This window comes from Brassica oleracea, chromosome C3 (assembly GCF_000695525.1).
Source record: "Brassica oleracea var. oleracea cultivar TO1000 chromosome C3, BOL, whole genome shotgun sequence".
Taxonomy (NCBI): domain Eukaryota; kingdom Viridiplantae; phylum Streptophyta; class Magnoliopsida; order Brassicales; family Brassicaceae; genus Brassica; species Brassica oleracea.
In genome coordinates, this window is record NC_027750.1 from 60351658 (window position 1) to 60368984 (window position 17327).

The 17327-nt window shown below is 37.8% G+C and overlaps 2 protein-coding genes across 2 annotated transcripts; both read left to right on the forward strand.

Moving 5' to 3' along the window:
• Nucleotides 1-2689: 2689 nt before the first annotated feature.
• LOC106331120 lies at nucleotides 2690-3703 on the forward strand. The gene has a single exon (XM_013769456.1). It carries the CDS (start codon nucleotides 2690-2692, stop codon nucleotides 3701-3703), a length of 1014 nt encoding a protein of 337 aa, XP_013624910.1.
• Nucleotides 3704-8692: 4989 nt separating this feature from the next.
• Nucleotides 8693-14780, forward strand: LOC106328424 (homeobox-leucine zipper protein ATHB-8). Its single transcript, XM_013766861.1, has 18 exons — nucleotides 8693-9080; nucleotides 9869-10103; nucleotides 10201-10360; nucleotides 10475-10575; nucleotides 10910-11000; nucleotides 11087-11182; nucleotides 11268-11381; nucleotides 11475-11558; nucleotides 11647-11802; nucleotides 12015-12089; nucleotides 12191-12297; nucleotides 12388-12583; nucleotides 12670-12855; nucleotides 12995-13075; nucleotides 13317-13451; nucleotides 13541-13954; nucleotides 14295-14447; nucleotides 14582-14780. The coding sequence occupies exons 2-18, from the start codon at nucleotides 9901-9903 to the stop codon at nucleotides 14726-14728; spliced, it is 2499 nt and encodes an 832-aa protein (XP_013622315.1). The 5' UTR covers nucleotides 8693-9080; nucleotides 9869-9900; the 3' UTR covers nucleotides 14729-14780.
• The last annotated feature ends 2547 nt before the right edge of the window (nucleotides 14781-17327 follow it).

The following is a 17327-nucleotide window of genomic DNA, read 5'->3' on the forward strand; positions in this document are numbered from 1 at the left end:
AAAAAAAAAAAAAAAAAAAAAAAAAAAAAAAAAAAAAACTTGGTGCTTTATTCCAATATTTGATACATAATAACATCTTAGCTGGTTTCTTATTTTGAAAAGTAACATTTTTTAAAACAAATCGTTAAATAAAATATGTCCTTAAACGAGCATAATTTTTTTTTAAATATAGTATATTATTTACGAAGGGTGATTAAATTATGGATTATAAATAATTTTTTGGGAATTCCCTAAGAGGTTGCATGAAGAGATCAGATATATAGTTTTTGAAGCGAACCACAAGGATAGCACATCATTGTGTTTTATATCGTCGAACTGGTATAGGTATGAAGTTTAATTGGCCTACTAAAACGATAGAAGATTATATTCACAGAGATTAATTAATACCGTTCATCATAACATATATCCACTATATTTCCTTCAATTTTCTTTTACATTGCGAGAAGTTATGCGCCGAATTTTCCTTTGATCTATACATTGGTTTCTTTCCTTCTTAGATTGTAACCTTCCAAATATGTTGAAAGCTAGGTCTTATTTGTGTGCGTGTAATATATATATGTTAGTCGATTCACCTAAAGAAAACAACAAACCTTCCTATATTTACCATGTACTCTGAGTTTCTAGCTAATGTTTTGAATTAACAGTTTGTATCATTATGCAGGCTATATTCTTAAAATTTGGAACCGCAGATGTGAAACAATGAGTGATGTGAGAAAATCGTGCATGGGCTTGAAATATAGCGTGCCTTATTGCAGGGGACAATGTAGATCAATTTTCCATGCATGTCTCATCTGGCTCTCAAAATTTTCAATACTAATATGGCATTTGCAACAATAATCATATATATTATGAAAATTTCTAAGCGTATACTAGGAGTGATGATTGAGGATAATGATGATGACTATATGGGATTTTATCTGCGTTACAAGAAATCAAGGACGCATGCAACTTTTTCATCATTTTGCCCTTTCTTCAACTACCATCTAAATTTTTAACTTATTATAAGGTATATTGCTTCTCGTTCCTAAAATTGTTTTAAAGTGGAAGTGTGTTTTATTTCAGAATTTTTTTACTTTACATTAATTTGTTGTATATCATTGATTTAAAACAGTGTGCCAGGTCCGTCCCTGCCATAAGGCAACTAAAGCATATGCTTTAGGCCACAATATATAGAAGAAATATTAAGGCTACATATCACCAAATATTAGCTAGGTCAAATGGTTAACAAGTTTGAATTGAGTTAAGATACCATAGTTCAATCTTCCTTTTGTCCAATATATAGAAGACAAATTAAGGCCACATATCATCAAATATTAGCTAGGTCAAATGGTTAACAAGTTTGAATTGAGTTAAGATACCATAGTTCGATCCTCCTTTTGTCCAATATAGTTTTTATTTTAACCATTTGATTACTTTTTACACTTTTGTACTGGTTTGGTGTTAGTGTATTACTATATATTGTTGGTATTTATATAATAGGCCACACAATTTTTTTAATGCTTTAGGCCACCCCAAATTATGGGACGGCACTGCAGTGTGCCATTGGTATTCGCGCATACATAAATCTCAAACCGAAAACTATAGATCTAAAAAACCTCAAAACCGACCAGCTGTTGTTCTACAGAATCCATGAGTTTTATAGAAGTTCAGGTCGAATTTAGAACCTATTTTCAAATTTATAAAACAAATATGAAATAACTTCAAGTATCAGTTCAGGTTTGAATCTTATAAGACGAACTAATGATGATAAAACTAATTTCTAATTATTTCAAATTAATTTGACTTGAAAAAGTATCCAGTTTTATTTCAAAGTGTTTAGTACTACCATTAAGTATTTACTATTTAGTGTTTCCATCAGAGAAAACTATCAGTTTGATAAATATTTAAGCATATGGTTATACAAGTCAAAATATCTACCATGGAGTCCTAGACCGCTCACATCCGTCTAAGCCTTTTAGAATGTTAACTTTTTGTCAACCTATTTTCAACTGATTGAACCAAGCGCACAACGTAAGATGCTCATGTAGATGCCTAATAAGAGAAATTCTAATAGGGGTTCTCAAATAAAGTATTTTAGGTATATGCCTCTATTTATATTTTATTAAGAGGTTCTCTTGATTTTGAAAACCCCAAACAATATTTGATAAAAAAAAATTATGTTTTGAGAACTCCTATTGGAATGGCTCTAAGCAGCATATTCTGGAACACTTAGAAGCTTTTGTCAAAAGTGCGAGTAATACTAGTTTTCTAGAAAGTAAAAAAGTAAACGCTAGTAATTGTGGACTATAGATGTATGTACATAACCTAGAAATTTGTCCAAATCTGTAAAATAAAGAAGCTGGGCGGCGCCTCCTGCCATATATATATTCCATCGGAATAGAAGAGCAGGAGTCAAATTAAAAGTTTCGATATTTTCAAAATCAACTAATACAAGGTCCTGTTAATTAGAGACGTGTTGTTCACCGGAAATCTCCTATTTCCTTTTTTTAATTTTCCCTCGGTTGAGTGGACTCTTTTCACCGGCAAGTCAGCCACGGTTCCTCTCGTTCCTTTTTAAAGAAATTTTCTAAATTTTGTCTCTCTAAATTTTTGAATTTCTTTTTCCACTCTTTTTCTTTCCTTACGACAAAGATCTTCTTTCCTTTTATCCCTACTCGTATTTTTTCTTTCTCAAGTCTTTCCTTTTCTGATGGATTCTCAAAAAAGAGTAGCAGGATTTTGTGTTATTGTAGGGAAGTTCGCAACAATCACGCTAGATCTGTTGCCACAGAAGTCTCTGCTCAGCCTCTCCCTCACCGTTGTGAAGCTCCGGAATTCTCAGCAAATGGCAGACATGTTGCATAAGGCTATTCAATCTATGTCGCTGGAAGAGGAAGCTCCACTGGTTCTCCCAGACAGTCCTCGTTTCCGTGTTTTTGACGAGAACACTTACAGTTTGCTTGGTCGTCTGTTGAACCCTGAGTGTCAATCGATGGCTAGAATGATCGAGTACATGCCGACGGCATGGAGGGTTTATGATAGGGTTCGCGGTATCGCTTTGTCTCGTGACCGTTTTCAGTTTGTGTTTCAGCGTGAAGAGGACCTTCAGACTGTGTTGAATGATAGACCATGGTCTTACAATCACTGGGCGATGGTCATCGATCGTTGGACGGCCAATCCTCCTGATGACTTTCTTCAACACATGGAGCTGTGGATCCGTATCCGTCATATTCCAGTGAATCTCTTTACTACCAACACTATGTATGCGCAGGCTAAAGAGGTGAGCAAGGTTAAAGAGATAGCTTATGACCCCAAGGTGTCTCATACCAAAGATTACATCAGAGCCAAAATCCTTTTCAATGTCGATAACCCAGCTAAGGCTTTCAGGAGACTGGAGGTCTCTAAGGATGCTACGGTTACCATTGAATTTGAATATGAAAAGATCCATAAGCGGTGTTTCCATTGTCTCCATCTTACTCATGAGAAACTTCGGTGCCCTTTGTTGCGGAAAGGTGCCCAAAAGGGCAATCCTATGCCACATACTTCACGCATCGTCAATGAAGCTCATGTGGCCACAAAACTCCTCGAAGGTCCTCCGGGTTTTCCTCAGTTATTTCCAGAATTATCTAAGGAGGACAGGAAGATGGCTTTGCTCTACATCTCTCATTCAGACGAGACAGAAAGAAAAGCTCGGATCCTGCGTGTGCAGCAAGGCATCGAATAGAACAGAACAGAGTCCTCTATCCGCTTGACAAAAATAACTAAGGAACTTGACAAAGGGAAGGGGCATGTCTTCTCTTACCAAGATCCTACTCTAGACAAGTTTCATAGTTCGGGGTCTACTTAGATTTCTCATCCGAAGCTTTCCCTACGAGATAAGGAGGAGGATGATACTGAATCTTCGACATCGCATTTCTCTGCCAACTCTGAACCGGTTCTTCCTACGGGTTTTCGGCTTGGACCTTCTTCGGGAGGGCGAGTCTCCGGGATCCAGGGGATGAGCAAGGCGGCAAGGAGACGTCCTTCTTCATGGAAAAGGAAAGCTTTTTCAAAGTCCAGTGTTCCCGCCATTGTTACTCCTCCTGCTCTCATCTCCAAAGATGGCAATGCAAAGCGCAAACCCTCTTCTCTGGCTCTTCCAGAAAACAAATCCCACAAAGTTTCAGACCCTACGGTGGCTTCCGTATTAAAGCCGCTGCTTCCCCAATGAGCATTTTCTCTTGGAACTGTCAAGGTGCTGGTAGCAAGGAGACAGTTCAGCAAATCCGGGCTTTTCGTAGGAAATTTTTCCTGGATTTTATGTTCTTAATGGAGACTAAGCAGAAGTTTGCTTTTATGTTGGGTTTGAAGAAGACTATGGGTTATGATCATTTAATTACAGTAGAGCCGGAGGGATTAAGTGGGGGTTTAGCTTTGTTGTGGAAAGATAGCTATCAAGTGGATGTTATTTCGAGTGATAAAAGAATTATCGATCTGAAAGTCAAGTTGGGTTCGATCTCTTTCTTTTTAACCTGCGTTTACGGTGATCCCGTCCAAGCTAAGCGTCGTGAGGTGTGGGATCGTCTGGTATCGCTGGGGATAAGTAGAGATGAGGCGTGGATACTAGCTGGAGATTTTAATGAATTGTTATCGAATGATGAAAAAAGTGGTGGAGCCATTCGAAGTGATTCAAGTTTCTGGGATTTCAGAAATATGGTTCATGATTGTAAGCTGCGGGAGATAAGGTACACTGGTAATTGTCTCTCATGGGGAGGTAAGCGTGAGGATGTTTGGGTGCAATGTCGATTGGATAGAAGCTTCGGTAATTGTGAATGGTTCTCCTTATTTCCTAAGGTTAACATGGAGTATCTCGAAATGTGGGCCAACGATCACCGACCGATCAGAATTAGTTTCGCTCTGAAAAATGATACCTCGAGGAAGGGTCGTTTCTTCTTTGACAAACGTATGCTGTCCAGAGATGGGTTTTGAAGATATAGTAAGACAGAGTTGGGAAGGGAAGTCAGATGACCGTAGTAGCACAATGGAGCGCATTGGTCGGTGTCGGAGGGAAATTATGAGTTAGAAGAAGAATGATGATCTGAATTCCAGGAACAAGATTGTTCGTCTCAAGGCAACCCTGGAAACAGAAGTTTCGAAAGTCAATCCGTCTTTTGCTAATATGGGGAAGATTAAACAGGAGCTAGCTGAAGCTCTTAGAGATGAGGAACTTTTTTGGAGGCAGAAATGCAGAGAAGAATGGCTACGTGCTGGTGATTGGAACACTAAGTATTTTCATAACTGTGTGAGGGGCAGAAGGATCCAGAACATGATTTTGATGTTGCTAGATGAGGCCGGTCAAGAGCAATTCTCTGAAGGGGAGAAAGGAAACATTGCAGTGGAGTTTTTTAGAGAACTCTTTATGAGCTCTAACCCAGCTGATCTCGAATCTTTGTTCTTGGGATTTCAAAGAAGAGTTACTAACTCTATGAACTAGCATCTCACAAGGCAGATCACTTCAGAGGAAATAAGGCTTGCGGCTTTCAGCGTCAAAGGAAGCAGCGCCCCTGGAGAAGATGGGCTAACAGGGCTATTTTATCAGCGCTTCTGGCACATTGTCGGTCCAGATCTTACTTCAGAGATTCAGGGTTTCTTCCGTTCTGCAGTGATGCCTTCTGGATGGAATCATACACAAATCAGTTTGCTGCCAAAAATCTTAAATCCTTCTAGGATGCAAGATATGTGGCCAATAAGCTTATGCTCGGTCCAGTACAAAATTATCTCAAAAATTCTCTGCAACAGATTGAAATCGATTCTGCCTGAGATAATTTCGGAAACCCAGGCTGCTTTTGTATCTGGTCGGCAGATCTCCGACAATATTATCATTGCCCACGAGATGGTCCACGGACTCCGTACAGTGGAGAAAGTCGCTGAAGGCTCGATAGCTATAAAGACGGATATGTCGAAAGCGTATGATAGAGTCGAGTGGAATTTTGTTGAGACTTTGTTAGAGCAAATGGGGTTCGATCATATATGGATTCGCTGGGTAATGGCTTGTGTTAGCTCAGTCTCTTTCTCGGTTTTACTGAACAGGGAATCACATGGCTACATCAAACCGGAAAGAGGTCTTCGCCAAGGAGACCCGTTATCTCCTTTTCTGTTTATTCTTTGCGCAGAAGCTTTGGTGAGCTATCTCAATTCCTCAGAAGGAGCTGGTCGTATTCATGGTGTTCGTCTTACTGAGTCTTGTCCTTCGATACATCACCTTCTGTTTGCGGATGACAGTCTACTGCTTTGTAAAGCGAATTCAGGGGAAGCTGCGGAGATTTTGGCGTGTCTTGAGCTCTATGGTGATGCGTCGGGTCAAGTAGTCAATCATCTTAAATCCTCAGTTCTCTTTGGCACCAAGGTACCTGATGTGACTAAAGCTGAGGTGAAAGGAATTCTTGGGATTGATCAGGAAGGTGGAGAAGGGTCCTATCTAGGTTTTCCAGAGTGTTTCAGTGGTTCTAAGATCAGACTCTTAAGTTTCATTCGGGAGAAGCTGCAAGGTCGTCTTCGAGGTTGGTTTTCTAAGGCCCTCTCGCAAGGTGGAAAGGAGATTTTGTTGAAATCAGTGTGCTTAGCCCTTCCAGTGTACGCGATGTCCTGTTTCAAGCTTCCTAAGGATGTTTGTACGAAGCTTACCAGTGTAATGATTGAGTTTTGGTGGAGTAGCGGAAATAACAGAAAAAAGATTCCTTGGGTGGCGTGGCAGAAGCTATGTAAAGAGAAAGAACTGGGAGGGTTGGGTTTCAAAGATATTGAGAAGTTTAATCAGTCCTTACTAGCCAAACAGGCATGGAGAGTGTGGTCGGAGCCTAACTCGTTATTGTCTCGGTTGCTCAGGCAACGCTACTTTAGTCGTTCATCCTTCCTTGACTGTGGCGTGGGCGTGAGACCTTCTTTTGCTTGGCGTAGTATGCTTCATGGGAGAGATCTGATGAAACAAGGTTTGCTTCAAGAGATTGGCAATGGTGAAGAATCCAGAGTTTGGCTGGACAATTGGTTACTTCCTTCAGTTCCTCGTCCTCCCCGTTATCATCAGAATGCCATTATTGATCTTACCTTGCGAGTATCGGATTTGATTGATGGTCAGACAGGGACTTGGGATCATAACCTAGTATGTCAACTTATTGATGAAGAAGACGTTAACTTGGTGTTAAATACGAAGATCAATCTCTCTCGTGCTGATAAGCTAATATGGGGTCTTTCTAAGAACGGTAAATATGATGTTAAGAGCGGGTATAAGCTTATTGATTCTCTGCTTGAACTTGATAACCAGCAAATCAATGCTCAGCCCCCTTTGGAGAGACAACTATGGTGTAACCTCTGGAAAACAAAAGCTCCTCCCAAGTTAAAGCATTTCTTATGGAGAGTGAATTCGGGGGCTCTAGCAGTTAAGGCTCGTCTCAAACACGTGGTATCCAAGTGAATCCAGTCTGCTCTGTGTGTGGCCAAGGTTCAGAAACGATATGTCATGTTCTCTTCCACTATAAAACTGCGAAAGAAGTATGAGACAAGTCAAGGTTTCCTCTGCCTCCTGCTGGCTGGTCTCAGAACTCTGTCTTCCTCAACCTGCATTATCTTATTAGGTGCAGCAAAAACACGGCAATTGGACCTTGTCTGCGCCTTTCCTTTCCATGGATCCTTTGGCACCTGTGGAAAGCAAGGAATGGCTTTTGCTATGAACGTGTGACCCCAGACCCTGCAATCATTCTCCGTAGAGCTATGGAGGATACGGCGGTGTGGCTTAATCTGCATGATAATCTCCCTACAGAAGAGTATTCGGCAATGTTCATGGGTTCTGTTCCAGAGAAATGGCAGAAGCCGCCAGCCTCTTTCTTGAAATGTAACGTGGGCTCCTCACTGGATGGAGGTTCTACAATAGCGGGAGCTGCTTGGGTGGTGCGAGATGCAAGAGGAGTTGTTTTACTTCACAGTAGAAGAGCCTTTGCTAATGTAAGCTCGCTGCATCAAGCCAACGTTCTGGCTCTACATTGGGCAGCTGAAGCCATGAGTGATCTGAAACTTAAGAAAGTGGTTTTTGAATTCTCAGCTCTTGAGGTTAAAAAGGCAATGGACCATCCACTTCTCTGTTTTGGACATTTCCAGCCTGTCTCTCATGCCCTATCGGCGATCTATTCCATCAGAGATGCCCAGATCAGATATGTCACAAGCTCGTGTAACCTCATTGCCAATTTAATTGCAGTAAGTGTGACAAGAGATCAAAGGTATCAATCGTACGTCACTAGGAATGGTCCTGCATGGTTAGCTACCCAGATTGGCCAGGAAGCATCAGCATGAACTAAATTCATTATTGCCATGACCATACTGAAAACAATGAAATTAAGGTTTTGAATTTAATACTTGTCTTGTGTATATGATTACGACGTGACGTATTTCAAACGATACTGAGGAAATATTCTTGCGTGTCTGTCTTTGTGATTAGTGTATTGGAAGTTTGGAACGCAAGACCAAACGAAATAATGGCAGTAAAAAGAACAGTAACACTTCAAAATAGAAATTGAAAAATGAAAAAGTAAAAGTGAGAAGTGGTGGTTGTCTGGTATTAAGGGTACTCACTTCTCTCTTTTTCAACACAACCCGACACACATGTCTTCTCTTATTTTTCATACACACATTTCTATTATATTAATTCCCTAAATTAAAATTAAATAAAAAAGCACACCCACCCATAAACTAAAGCTTTTTCTCTTTCTTTCTCTTCCCACTGCAAATTGTTATATAGAAGTTTCACAAATCTTTGACTCTTCACGTTATCGATCTATCTAGAGAGAGAGAGAAAGAGTGAGGAAGAAAGTAGTTGAACTGTAGCAGAGTCTAAAGTTTGAATTGTTTAGTTCGCATTGTGAAGCATGCTTCATCAGTTTTTCCGAAGGAAGTTACTCATCCATTGTCTATAGAGAGAAAGAGAATAAGATCGAGAAAGAAAAAGAAAAAGAGGAATTCAGAACTTTTAGAGAGAGAAAAATTTGTAGGGTTTTTAAGAATTCACAGCAAGGACAAGAAACTGCTATATCCTTCTTTTCTTCCAGAATCGGCTTGATCAGAAACAATCTACGGTATATCTTCCTCTCTCTTTTTTCTTCTTTAACTATAGAAAAAGTTGAATATTTGTTAGGTTCCAGTGGAATATGCAGAAGAAAGTTACAAGTTGTGTGCTATCGTTGGACTTATTTAGGATCTATTATTGCTTGAGTCTTGAGGCCATGCTTATAATAAGAGACATGATCATAACAAAAAAAAAAGAGCGAGCCATGATCAAAATAAGCACCTAATATCCATCATTTTCAGTTTTGGTAGGATAAACAAAAGCTTTCTTTGATCTTTAATGGTTTTCAAAGAATCATTTAAGTGTCTAGTTATTTATTAATCACATCTCTAATATGATACTCCATCTGTTTCATAAAAATCATGTTTTAGAAAGAAAAAAAATGTTTCAAAGAATTCTCTTTTTTTTTTACATTTTCAATGCATTTTTATTAAGTAATAATTATAATTGTAAAAAATTTAAAAATTAGTTGTGATTATTGAATTTCTATAGGCTAAAAAGTGTGAGAACTAGTTAATCACAAAAAGTATATTTATAATCAAAATTTAATATGTTTTCGTAAATATGTGAAAATTCTAAACATAGATCATTTTGAAACAGAGAAATATTAGTGATATTAGTACGAAACCTTTTGAGAATATCAAAAAAATCTTCTATATACCAAAAAAACTCCTTACTTTGAAGAGTACATAATCTTTTGGAATGTGCTAACTTTTTTTTTAAGTTCTCGATTCTGCTACTTAATTTTGTTATATTATTTTATTGTGCTAATTTGTTTTGTTTTCCTTTATAATAAAGTAATAAAAAGAAAAATCGAAAGAGGATCAAAGATGGGAGGAGGGAGCAATAATAGTCACAATATTGACAACGGGAAGTACGTGAGGTACACTCCTGAACAAGTAGAAGCTCTGGAGAGACTCTACAATGACTGTCCTAAACCGAGCTCTATGCGTCGCCAACAGCTAATACGTGAATGTCCTATCCTCTCCAACATTGAACCTAAACAGATCAAAGTCTGGTTTCAGAACCGCAGGTACATTCTTCTTAATTATCATCATCATTTCTTGACACCCAAGAAACTCTCAAGTTTGTAAGATTTATTGACTCTTGTTATTACTATGAGCTTGCAGGTGTAGAGAGAAGCAGCGGAAAGAAGCGTCGCGGCTTCAAGCTGTGAATAGGAAGCTAACGGCGATGAACAAGCTTTTGATGGAAGAGAATGATAGGTTGCAAAAGCAAGTGTCTCACTTGGTTTATGAGAACAGCTATTTTCGCCAACATCCTCAAAACGTATACATATTAACTCATCTTTTGATTCTTCACCTAAAACTTGACGAGTAAGTTATGTAATTAATAGTCTCAATCTGGTTTCTTGTGATTGTGATTGTGATTGGGGAACAACAGGGAAACTTGGCAACCACGGATACTAGCTGTGAGTCAGTGGTGACAAGTGGTCAGCACCACTTGACCCCTCAACACCAGCCTCGCGATGCTAGTCCCGCTGGGTAAGCTAAAGTCAATAATCCTTTTTCATACTTATTGGCAGTGCAGTCTCAAATTATCTTTGCACCATGTTCAAACATTTTTTTATTAACGGTATATTTAAAGAAATAATGATATTTTTTAAAAAAGTTGATAGCTTAACGTATAGAGGTTAACTTTGTTTTGAAATTATAGGCTGTAAATTTAGAAATATAATAAAATTTTATTCTAATTATATATTTATTTGAAAAAAGATTAAAATATATATTATGCTAAAAGATGGACCCTGCTTCTTGGGTTTTTTTTTAAAAGAAATGATATATAAATTCTCAATGAACCTTTTGTGTTTTTCTTCAGACTATTGTCCATTGCGGATGAAACTTTAACAGAGTTCATTTCAAAGGCCACTGGAACCGCTGTCGAGTGGGTCCAAATGCCTGGGATGAAGGTACTTTACATAAGTCTCTAGCTTGTCTTTTAGTCTATGATTCAACCATCCTTCATTGCTTTACGTACTGACAAATGTATCTGCAGCCTGGTCCGGATTCCACTGGAATCGTTGCTATTTCTCATGGATGCACGGGAATAGCTGCTCGTGCTTGTGGCCTCGTGGGTCTTGATCCCACAAGAGTACGTATTCTCACTTCTTTCTAACTATTACTTCCTCATCAATCAACCAAGAACGTGTATAACACTTCTGTTTTTTATCCCTCAGGTCGCAGAGATCCTGAAAGATCGGCCTTGTTGGTTGCGTGATTGTAGATCTCTTGATATCGTTAACGTCCTCTCCACTGCAAATGGTGGAACCCTAGAACTAATCTACATGCAGGTATTGATGAGTGATGATCAAGAAACCTAAGAAATTGAATCAGAACGAAACTAAAACTTCCTCCTTTTTTATTTTCGTTCTTTCTTGTGAAAGATGTATGCACCCACAACATTGGCACCAGCTCGTGATTTCTGGATGCTACGTTACACGTCTGTAATGGAAGATGGGAGTCTTGTGGTATATACTTATGAAACCATATTCCTCATGTCATTCTCTTTTGTTTCTATGTTTGGATCATTTGATGACATTGAATTAATCGATGCAGATATGTGAACGGTCGTTGAACAATACACAAAACGGGCCGAGTATGCCTCCATCTCCTCATTTCGTTAGAGCAGAGATATTACCAAGTGGCTACCTCATTAGACCCTGTGAAGGAGGTGGATCTATTCTCCACATTGTTGATCATTTTGATCTTGAGGTACAAAGCCTTCACTCGATTATACATCCTTGTAATTTTATTTTATTTGTTTCTTCTTTCACAAGAAACCCAACTCATGAGTCTGAAACTGAAGTGTTTCCTCTGTTTCTCCACTTCAGTTTTTGTTCTTTCCACATTTCAATCTTCATTTCTTCTTATGTAAGTTTTTTTTTAAAATAATGTTAAATAAGCTTAGTTTAAATTTTCTGTAGCCATGGAGTGTACCAGAAGTTCTTCGCTCTCTTTATGAGTCTTCAACGTTACTAGCCCAAAGAACAACCATGGCGGTAAGATTCCTAAACCACTTTGTGTTTGAAATTATCGCAACCTTCTTCTTGAAAAAACAATATGTAAGTAAGAACTTGTGGTTTCTTTATGCTATTTACAGGCCCTACGCTACTTGAGACAAATATCTCAAGAGATTTCACAGCCTAACGTATCCGGTTGGGGACGAAGACCAGCGGCTCTTAGAGCACTTAGCCAAAGACTCAGCAAGTAATTTAAAAGCTTCTCACACTTCTCTTTACCTTCAAAATCACTTTAAAACATGTCTTCTAAAACTCAAATTGTTTCTTATACTCTCAGAGGATTCAATGAAGCAGTCAATGGCTTTAGTGATGAAGGCTGGTCGATGCTAGAGAGAGATGGTATCGATGATGTTACTCTTCTTGTGAACTCCTCTCCTACTAAGATGATGATGACTTCAAGTCTCCCATTTTTAAATGGCTTCACTTCTATGCCTAGCGCGGTTTTATGTGCCAAAGCTTCCATGTTATTACAAGTAATAAGCTCATTGAATCTCAAAATTAAGATTCTCAATTTCCTCCTTTTTTATCCATCATTAAGGGTATTTTTTTGTTTGTGTAGAATGTTCCACCCTCGATTCTTCTGCGATTCTTGAGGGAACATAGGCAAGAATGGGCAGATAATAGCATCGATGCATATTCGGCTGCAGCCATCAAAGCAGGGCCTTGTAGCTTACCAATCCCTCGCCCAGGGAGCTTTGGAGGTCAAGTCATTCTTCCTCTAGCTCACACTATAGAGAATGAAGAGGTAAGTGGACTAAGGTTTCCTCAAAATCAAATCAATATAACTAGTTTTTTTTGGTTCAATTCAATATAACTATATGTTTTAATTTGTGAAAATTATAATAACCTAAACTTGTGCTTTTTCCGCCTTTTGTTTATGGCAGTTCATGGAAGTGATTAAGCTTGAGAGCTTGGGGCATTACCAAGAAGATATGATGATGCCTGCGGATGTCTTCCTTCTACAAGTAAGACCTAATTGTTTCAAACGTTAATATTTGTGTCTATGTTTGTTTGTATTTACATGCAAAAAATATTTCTCAATAAACTTCACATCTTTAAAAAAAATACAAATTCAACATAATAATTGAAAACTAAATCACTTCTTCATTTTCTTTGGATTAGTTTTGAGTTTCCTGAGAAGATTCATCTTCTTGCAACTAATTATTCTTATGATTCTAACATAAAATTTATGGTTTAATGATTTAGATGTGCAGTGGGGTGGATGAGAACGCAGTTGAATCTTGCGCAGAGCTTATATTTGCACCAATTGATGCCTCATTCTCTGATGATGCCCCAATCATCCCTTCAGGATTCCGCATCATTCCACTAGATACCAAATCAGTACGTGCAGTCCATATCAGAATCACAATCAATAATCAATAACTTCAGTCAAATCAAATACTAATTGAATCCAAATAATTTTGTTATAGGAGGGAGTGAGTCCTAACCGAACGCTAGCCCTAGCGTCGGCTCTAGACGTAGGGAGCAGAACAGCCGGAGACTCTTGTGGAAGCAGAGGAAACACAAAGTCAGTGATGACAATAGCATTTCAGCTAGCTTTTGAGATGCATATGCAAGAGAATGTAGCTTCAATGGCTAGACAATATGTGAGAAGTGTGATCGCATCGGTCCAACGAGTGGCGCTTGCTCTCTCTCCTTCTTCTCATCAGCTAAGTGGCGGCCTGCGTCCACCACCTGCATCACCAGAAGCACACACACTCGCTCGTTGGATTTCTCATTCATATAGATGTTACCTTGGCGTTGAACTACTTAAGCCTGATGGAACCGATCTTCTCAAGTCTCTTTGGCACCACCCTGACGCCCTCATGTGTTGTTCACTCAAGGTACTTTGTTTTCATTAGCGTTAGCACGCATCATCATATAAATTATAAATTTTATAGACGAGGTATTAAAAATCGGTATTATGGACCGCTGAAACTGCTCGCCCCTCCTGATTTGGACTTAGCAACTCGTCTAGGTCTCCAATATATTTAGAATATATAAAAATAGGAAATGTGAAGGAAAGTAACCATAGAACACTAAAACCAATGGATGTTTTGGTGTTCTTGGTACTATTAAACATGATTTGCTCTTTGCAATATTTTAATAAATAATGCCTAATACATTGGTTTTGAAAATTATAACTTTGCTAATGAGGAATGTGGACTGGTTTGATCATTGCAGGCCTTACCGCCAGTATTCACATTTGCGAACCAGGCTGGTTTAGACATGCTGGAGACAACATTGGTGGCACTTCAAGATATTACTCTCGAGAAAATCTTCGACAACAATGGGAAGAAGACATTATGCTCCGACTTCCCTCAGATCATGCAACAGGTACTTTAAATCGTCATTATTTAAATTTAGCAAAAAAAAGAAAGAAAATCGTCATAATTTATTTTTCAACAAACAAAATAAAAAGGTTGAAACATTGGCGTAACGGTGCAATGTGGGTCCAATAAAAATTTCAGGGGTTTATGTGTATTGATGGAGGAATATGCATGTCAAGCATGGGAAGAGCAGTAACGTACGAAAAAGCTGTTGCATGGAAAGTGTTAAACGACAACGAAGATCCTCATTGTATCTGCGTCATGTTCCTCAACTGGTCTTTTATCTGAATTTTTTGAAGTTTTTCGTTAATTATCGAAATACAGAAAAACCTTTTCTTCAGAGATATATTTATATATACTCTTAACTACTCCTATTAGTTAATTTGTATTTAGTTATATATCCGGAGAGTGACTATCATCTCTAGTTTCCAGAGGTTTTATTTTCTTTACTTGTCTTTCCAAAACTCCTGTAACAAAATGTTTAGCAATCTTTCAGAAATTTCAACAGTTTTTCTGGGGATATTCCACAAGTATTTTTTTATGAGTAGTTAGTAGTATGTTTTTAGACACTTTTACGTTAGCAGGATAAGCCAACAGTGGTTGAAATTTATTTATTTTTGACAAGAGTATTAACGAGTACGTATGGCCGAAGGAAAGTCCAAATAAGCTCATGGACAAATTAAAACCCGACAAGGAAGAACATTGACGTATAGCGATTCCCACCATATATCATTTTGAAATGGAATGAGTATCTTTTGGCATTAAACTTGGTATTTAATGCCATTATTTCCAACAAAATTTTAAAGATAATGTTTCTGTGGTTAATACTACTCTCTCTATTTTAACAAATAGATTCTTTTAGTATTTACACACGTACTCCATATAGTCCCTCCATTTCACCAAAAATATTATTTTGATATTTTCACACAAATTAAGATTAAAATGCATTTAAGTTATTATTAGTCACTCTTATTCAACCAATATTATTTGAGATAAATGAAGTTATATATAAAATTAATGCATTTTAATTGATACTCCATTTACGTTGAAATTCTAAAATGACACTTTTGTATAACAAGAAAAAAAGTTAAAATGATATTTTTTCAAAAAAAAGAGGGAGTATAAAATAAAATTATAACTAATTTATACTAAAAATCAATAGTGATTGAATAAGTTATTTTTCAGTAATAACCAAATTTCTTTAAATAATAGTAACTCATTATAACTAGTTAAGAAAATACATATAAAAAGTTAAGAATATATATTGTATGGAACAAAAAGGTAACAAATCTTCTTCATTTTTGTCAACAAACTTCTTTCTTAGAAAACAAAAGGAATATATGGTTAGTATTCTTTTATAATATTTTTTTGGAATATCTTTATTGTTTGAAAATCAGCTGTAATGAACGTATAAATCAAGCGAAAATGAAATGGAGCAGACTATAACGAACAAATTACTTGTAATTAGATTACTAATCAGCAATCCAGAAAAATGAAATGCCATAAAACCATAGAACGCACCATGTCAAATGTTTCTTTAATTCACTTTTTATTACGATAAGTTGAAAACCACGCATGAAATACAATGAGCTTTCACAACATACACAAAGGGTTTAGAGCAACATTATCGCCGTATAACATACGGCGTCCTTAGCATAATAGAATTAAATGAAAATCAAAAAGAGTGAATTAAGCGTGGGACGTCCCTTAGTTAAGATGTGTTGGGGACGTCCTTAACACGCACGTGTCGCGATGGGAATGGCCGATGATTTCTAGGACAAATCTCGTTGACTCCGTCCTTCATTTCGTGTCGGTGAACTCGCGGCGTGTTGCTCCAAGGCGATCGAGAGTGCGATCTCTTCCATCTCTTCCGTTTATCTCGCGCCATCTCTTCCATCGCTTCTCTCTTCCCAGAGGGTCTCTCGCGACGTCGATCAGTTCTCTCTCCCGTCGGCGGATCTATCTCCACGGCGATTCTCTCGCGACTTTGCTTCTCTCTCGCGGCGGTTCTGTCTGGACGGCGCATCGGTAAGGACAGTACTCCTCTACTTGATATCGAACGCAGCAGAGAGGATCCGTGGTCTCACCGACAGTGTTTCACTGAATACGAAGGAGAAGAAGGTCTGTGTTCCTCGAGCTTATAGAGTATTTATATTTTTTTGTTCTCGTTCTCGATCTACTGCCTTGGATTAGGATTCTTTTGTCGTTGTAGCTATAGGGTTTTCAAAATTTGGAATCTTGTTTGTGAAATGTGTTGTCGATGTAGCTATAGGGTTTTAAATATTTGAAATCGTCTTTGTAATATGAGTTGCTATTTCTCATCGTCTTCGTGAATGTTGTTTTCAAAAGCATTACGGTTTTGTAGTGTGATTATTTTTGAATTAACGTTTGCTAAAGCATTACGTTTGGAGTGTGATGATTTTTGATTGAATGTTTTATGCAAATATAATCGTGTGTGTGCTTCTAGTGTGACTGATTTTTGATTGAAGGTTTTGTAGTGTGAGTTATTTTTGATTGAATGTTGAAACTGATATATGCTTTTTTCTTTTGATTGTGAGTGAGCTATTAGGTTAAGTTGGAGGGGCTGTCAATAACCCGGAAGATAAACAAGTTTAAAGAACAAGCATTTCATCCAAACTACAAGGTAATTCACTTTCACTTGAACTACAATACTTGGTAGTAGGCATGAATTGATAAGTCGGATTTAATACTTGTAGGCATGAACTCTGATTAGACTTTAGTAGGCTTGGTTGGTTGTGTTAGTTAATGGACTTGTAGGAAAGTAAAAGAATTGAATTGTGTGATGTAGTGAGATAATAATAGTCGTGGGCATGAACTACGTCTGTTTGCAACCAAATCATGTATTCTCTGATGAAGTGAGATGATA

What these genes read in the sequence shown, in the direction of transcription:
- LOC106331120 (XM_013769456.1), top strand. Translation starts at nt 2,690, where the DNA reads ATGGATTCTCAAAAAAGAGTAGCAGGATTTTGTGTTATTGTAGGGAAG.
- LOC106328424 (XM_013766861.1), top strand. Translation starts at nt 9,901, where the DNA reads ATGGGAGGAGGGAGCAATAATAGTCACAATATTGACAACGGGAAGTAC. An exon ending in TGGAAGATGGGAGTCTTGTG is followed by an intron (nt 11,559 to 11,646) that starts GTATATACTTAT and finishes TAATCGATGCAG; the next exon opens with ATATGTGAACGGTCGTTGAA. An exon ending in CTTAGCCAAAGACTCAGCAA is followed by an intron (nt 12,298 to 12,387) that starts GTAATTTAAAAG and finishes TTATACTCTCAG; the next exon opens with AGGATTCAATGAAGCAGTCA.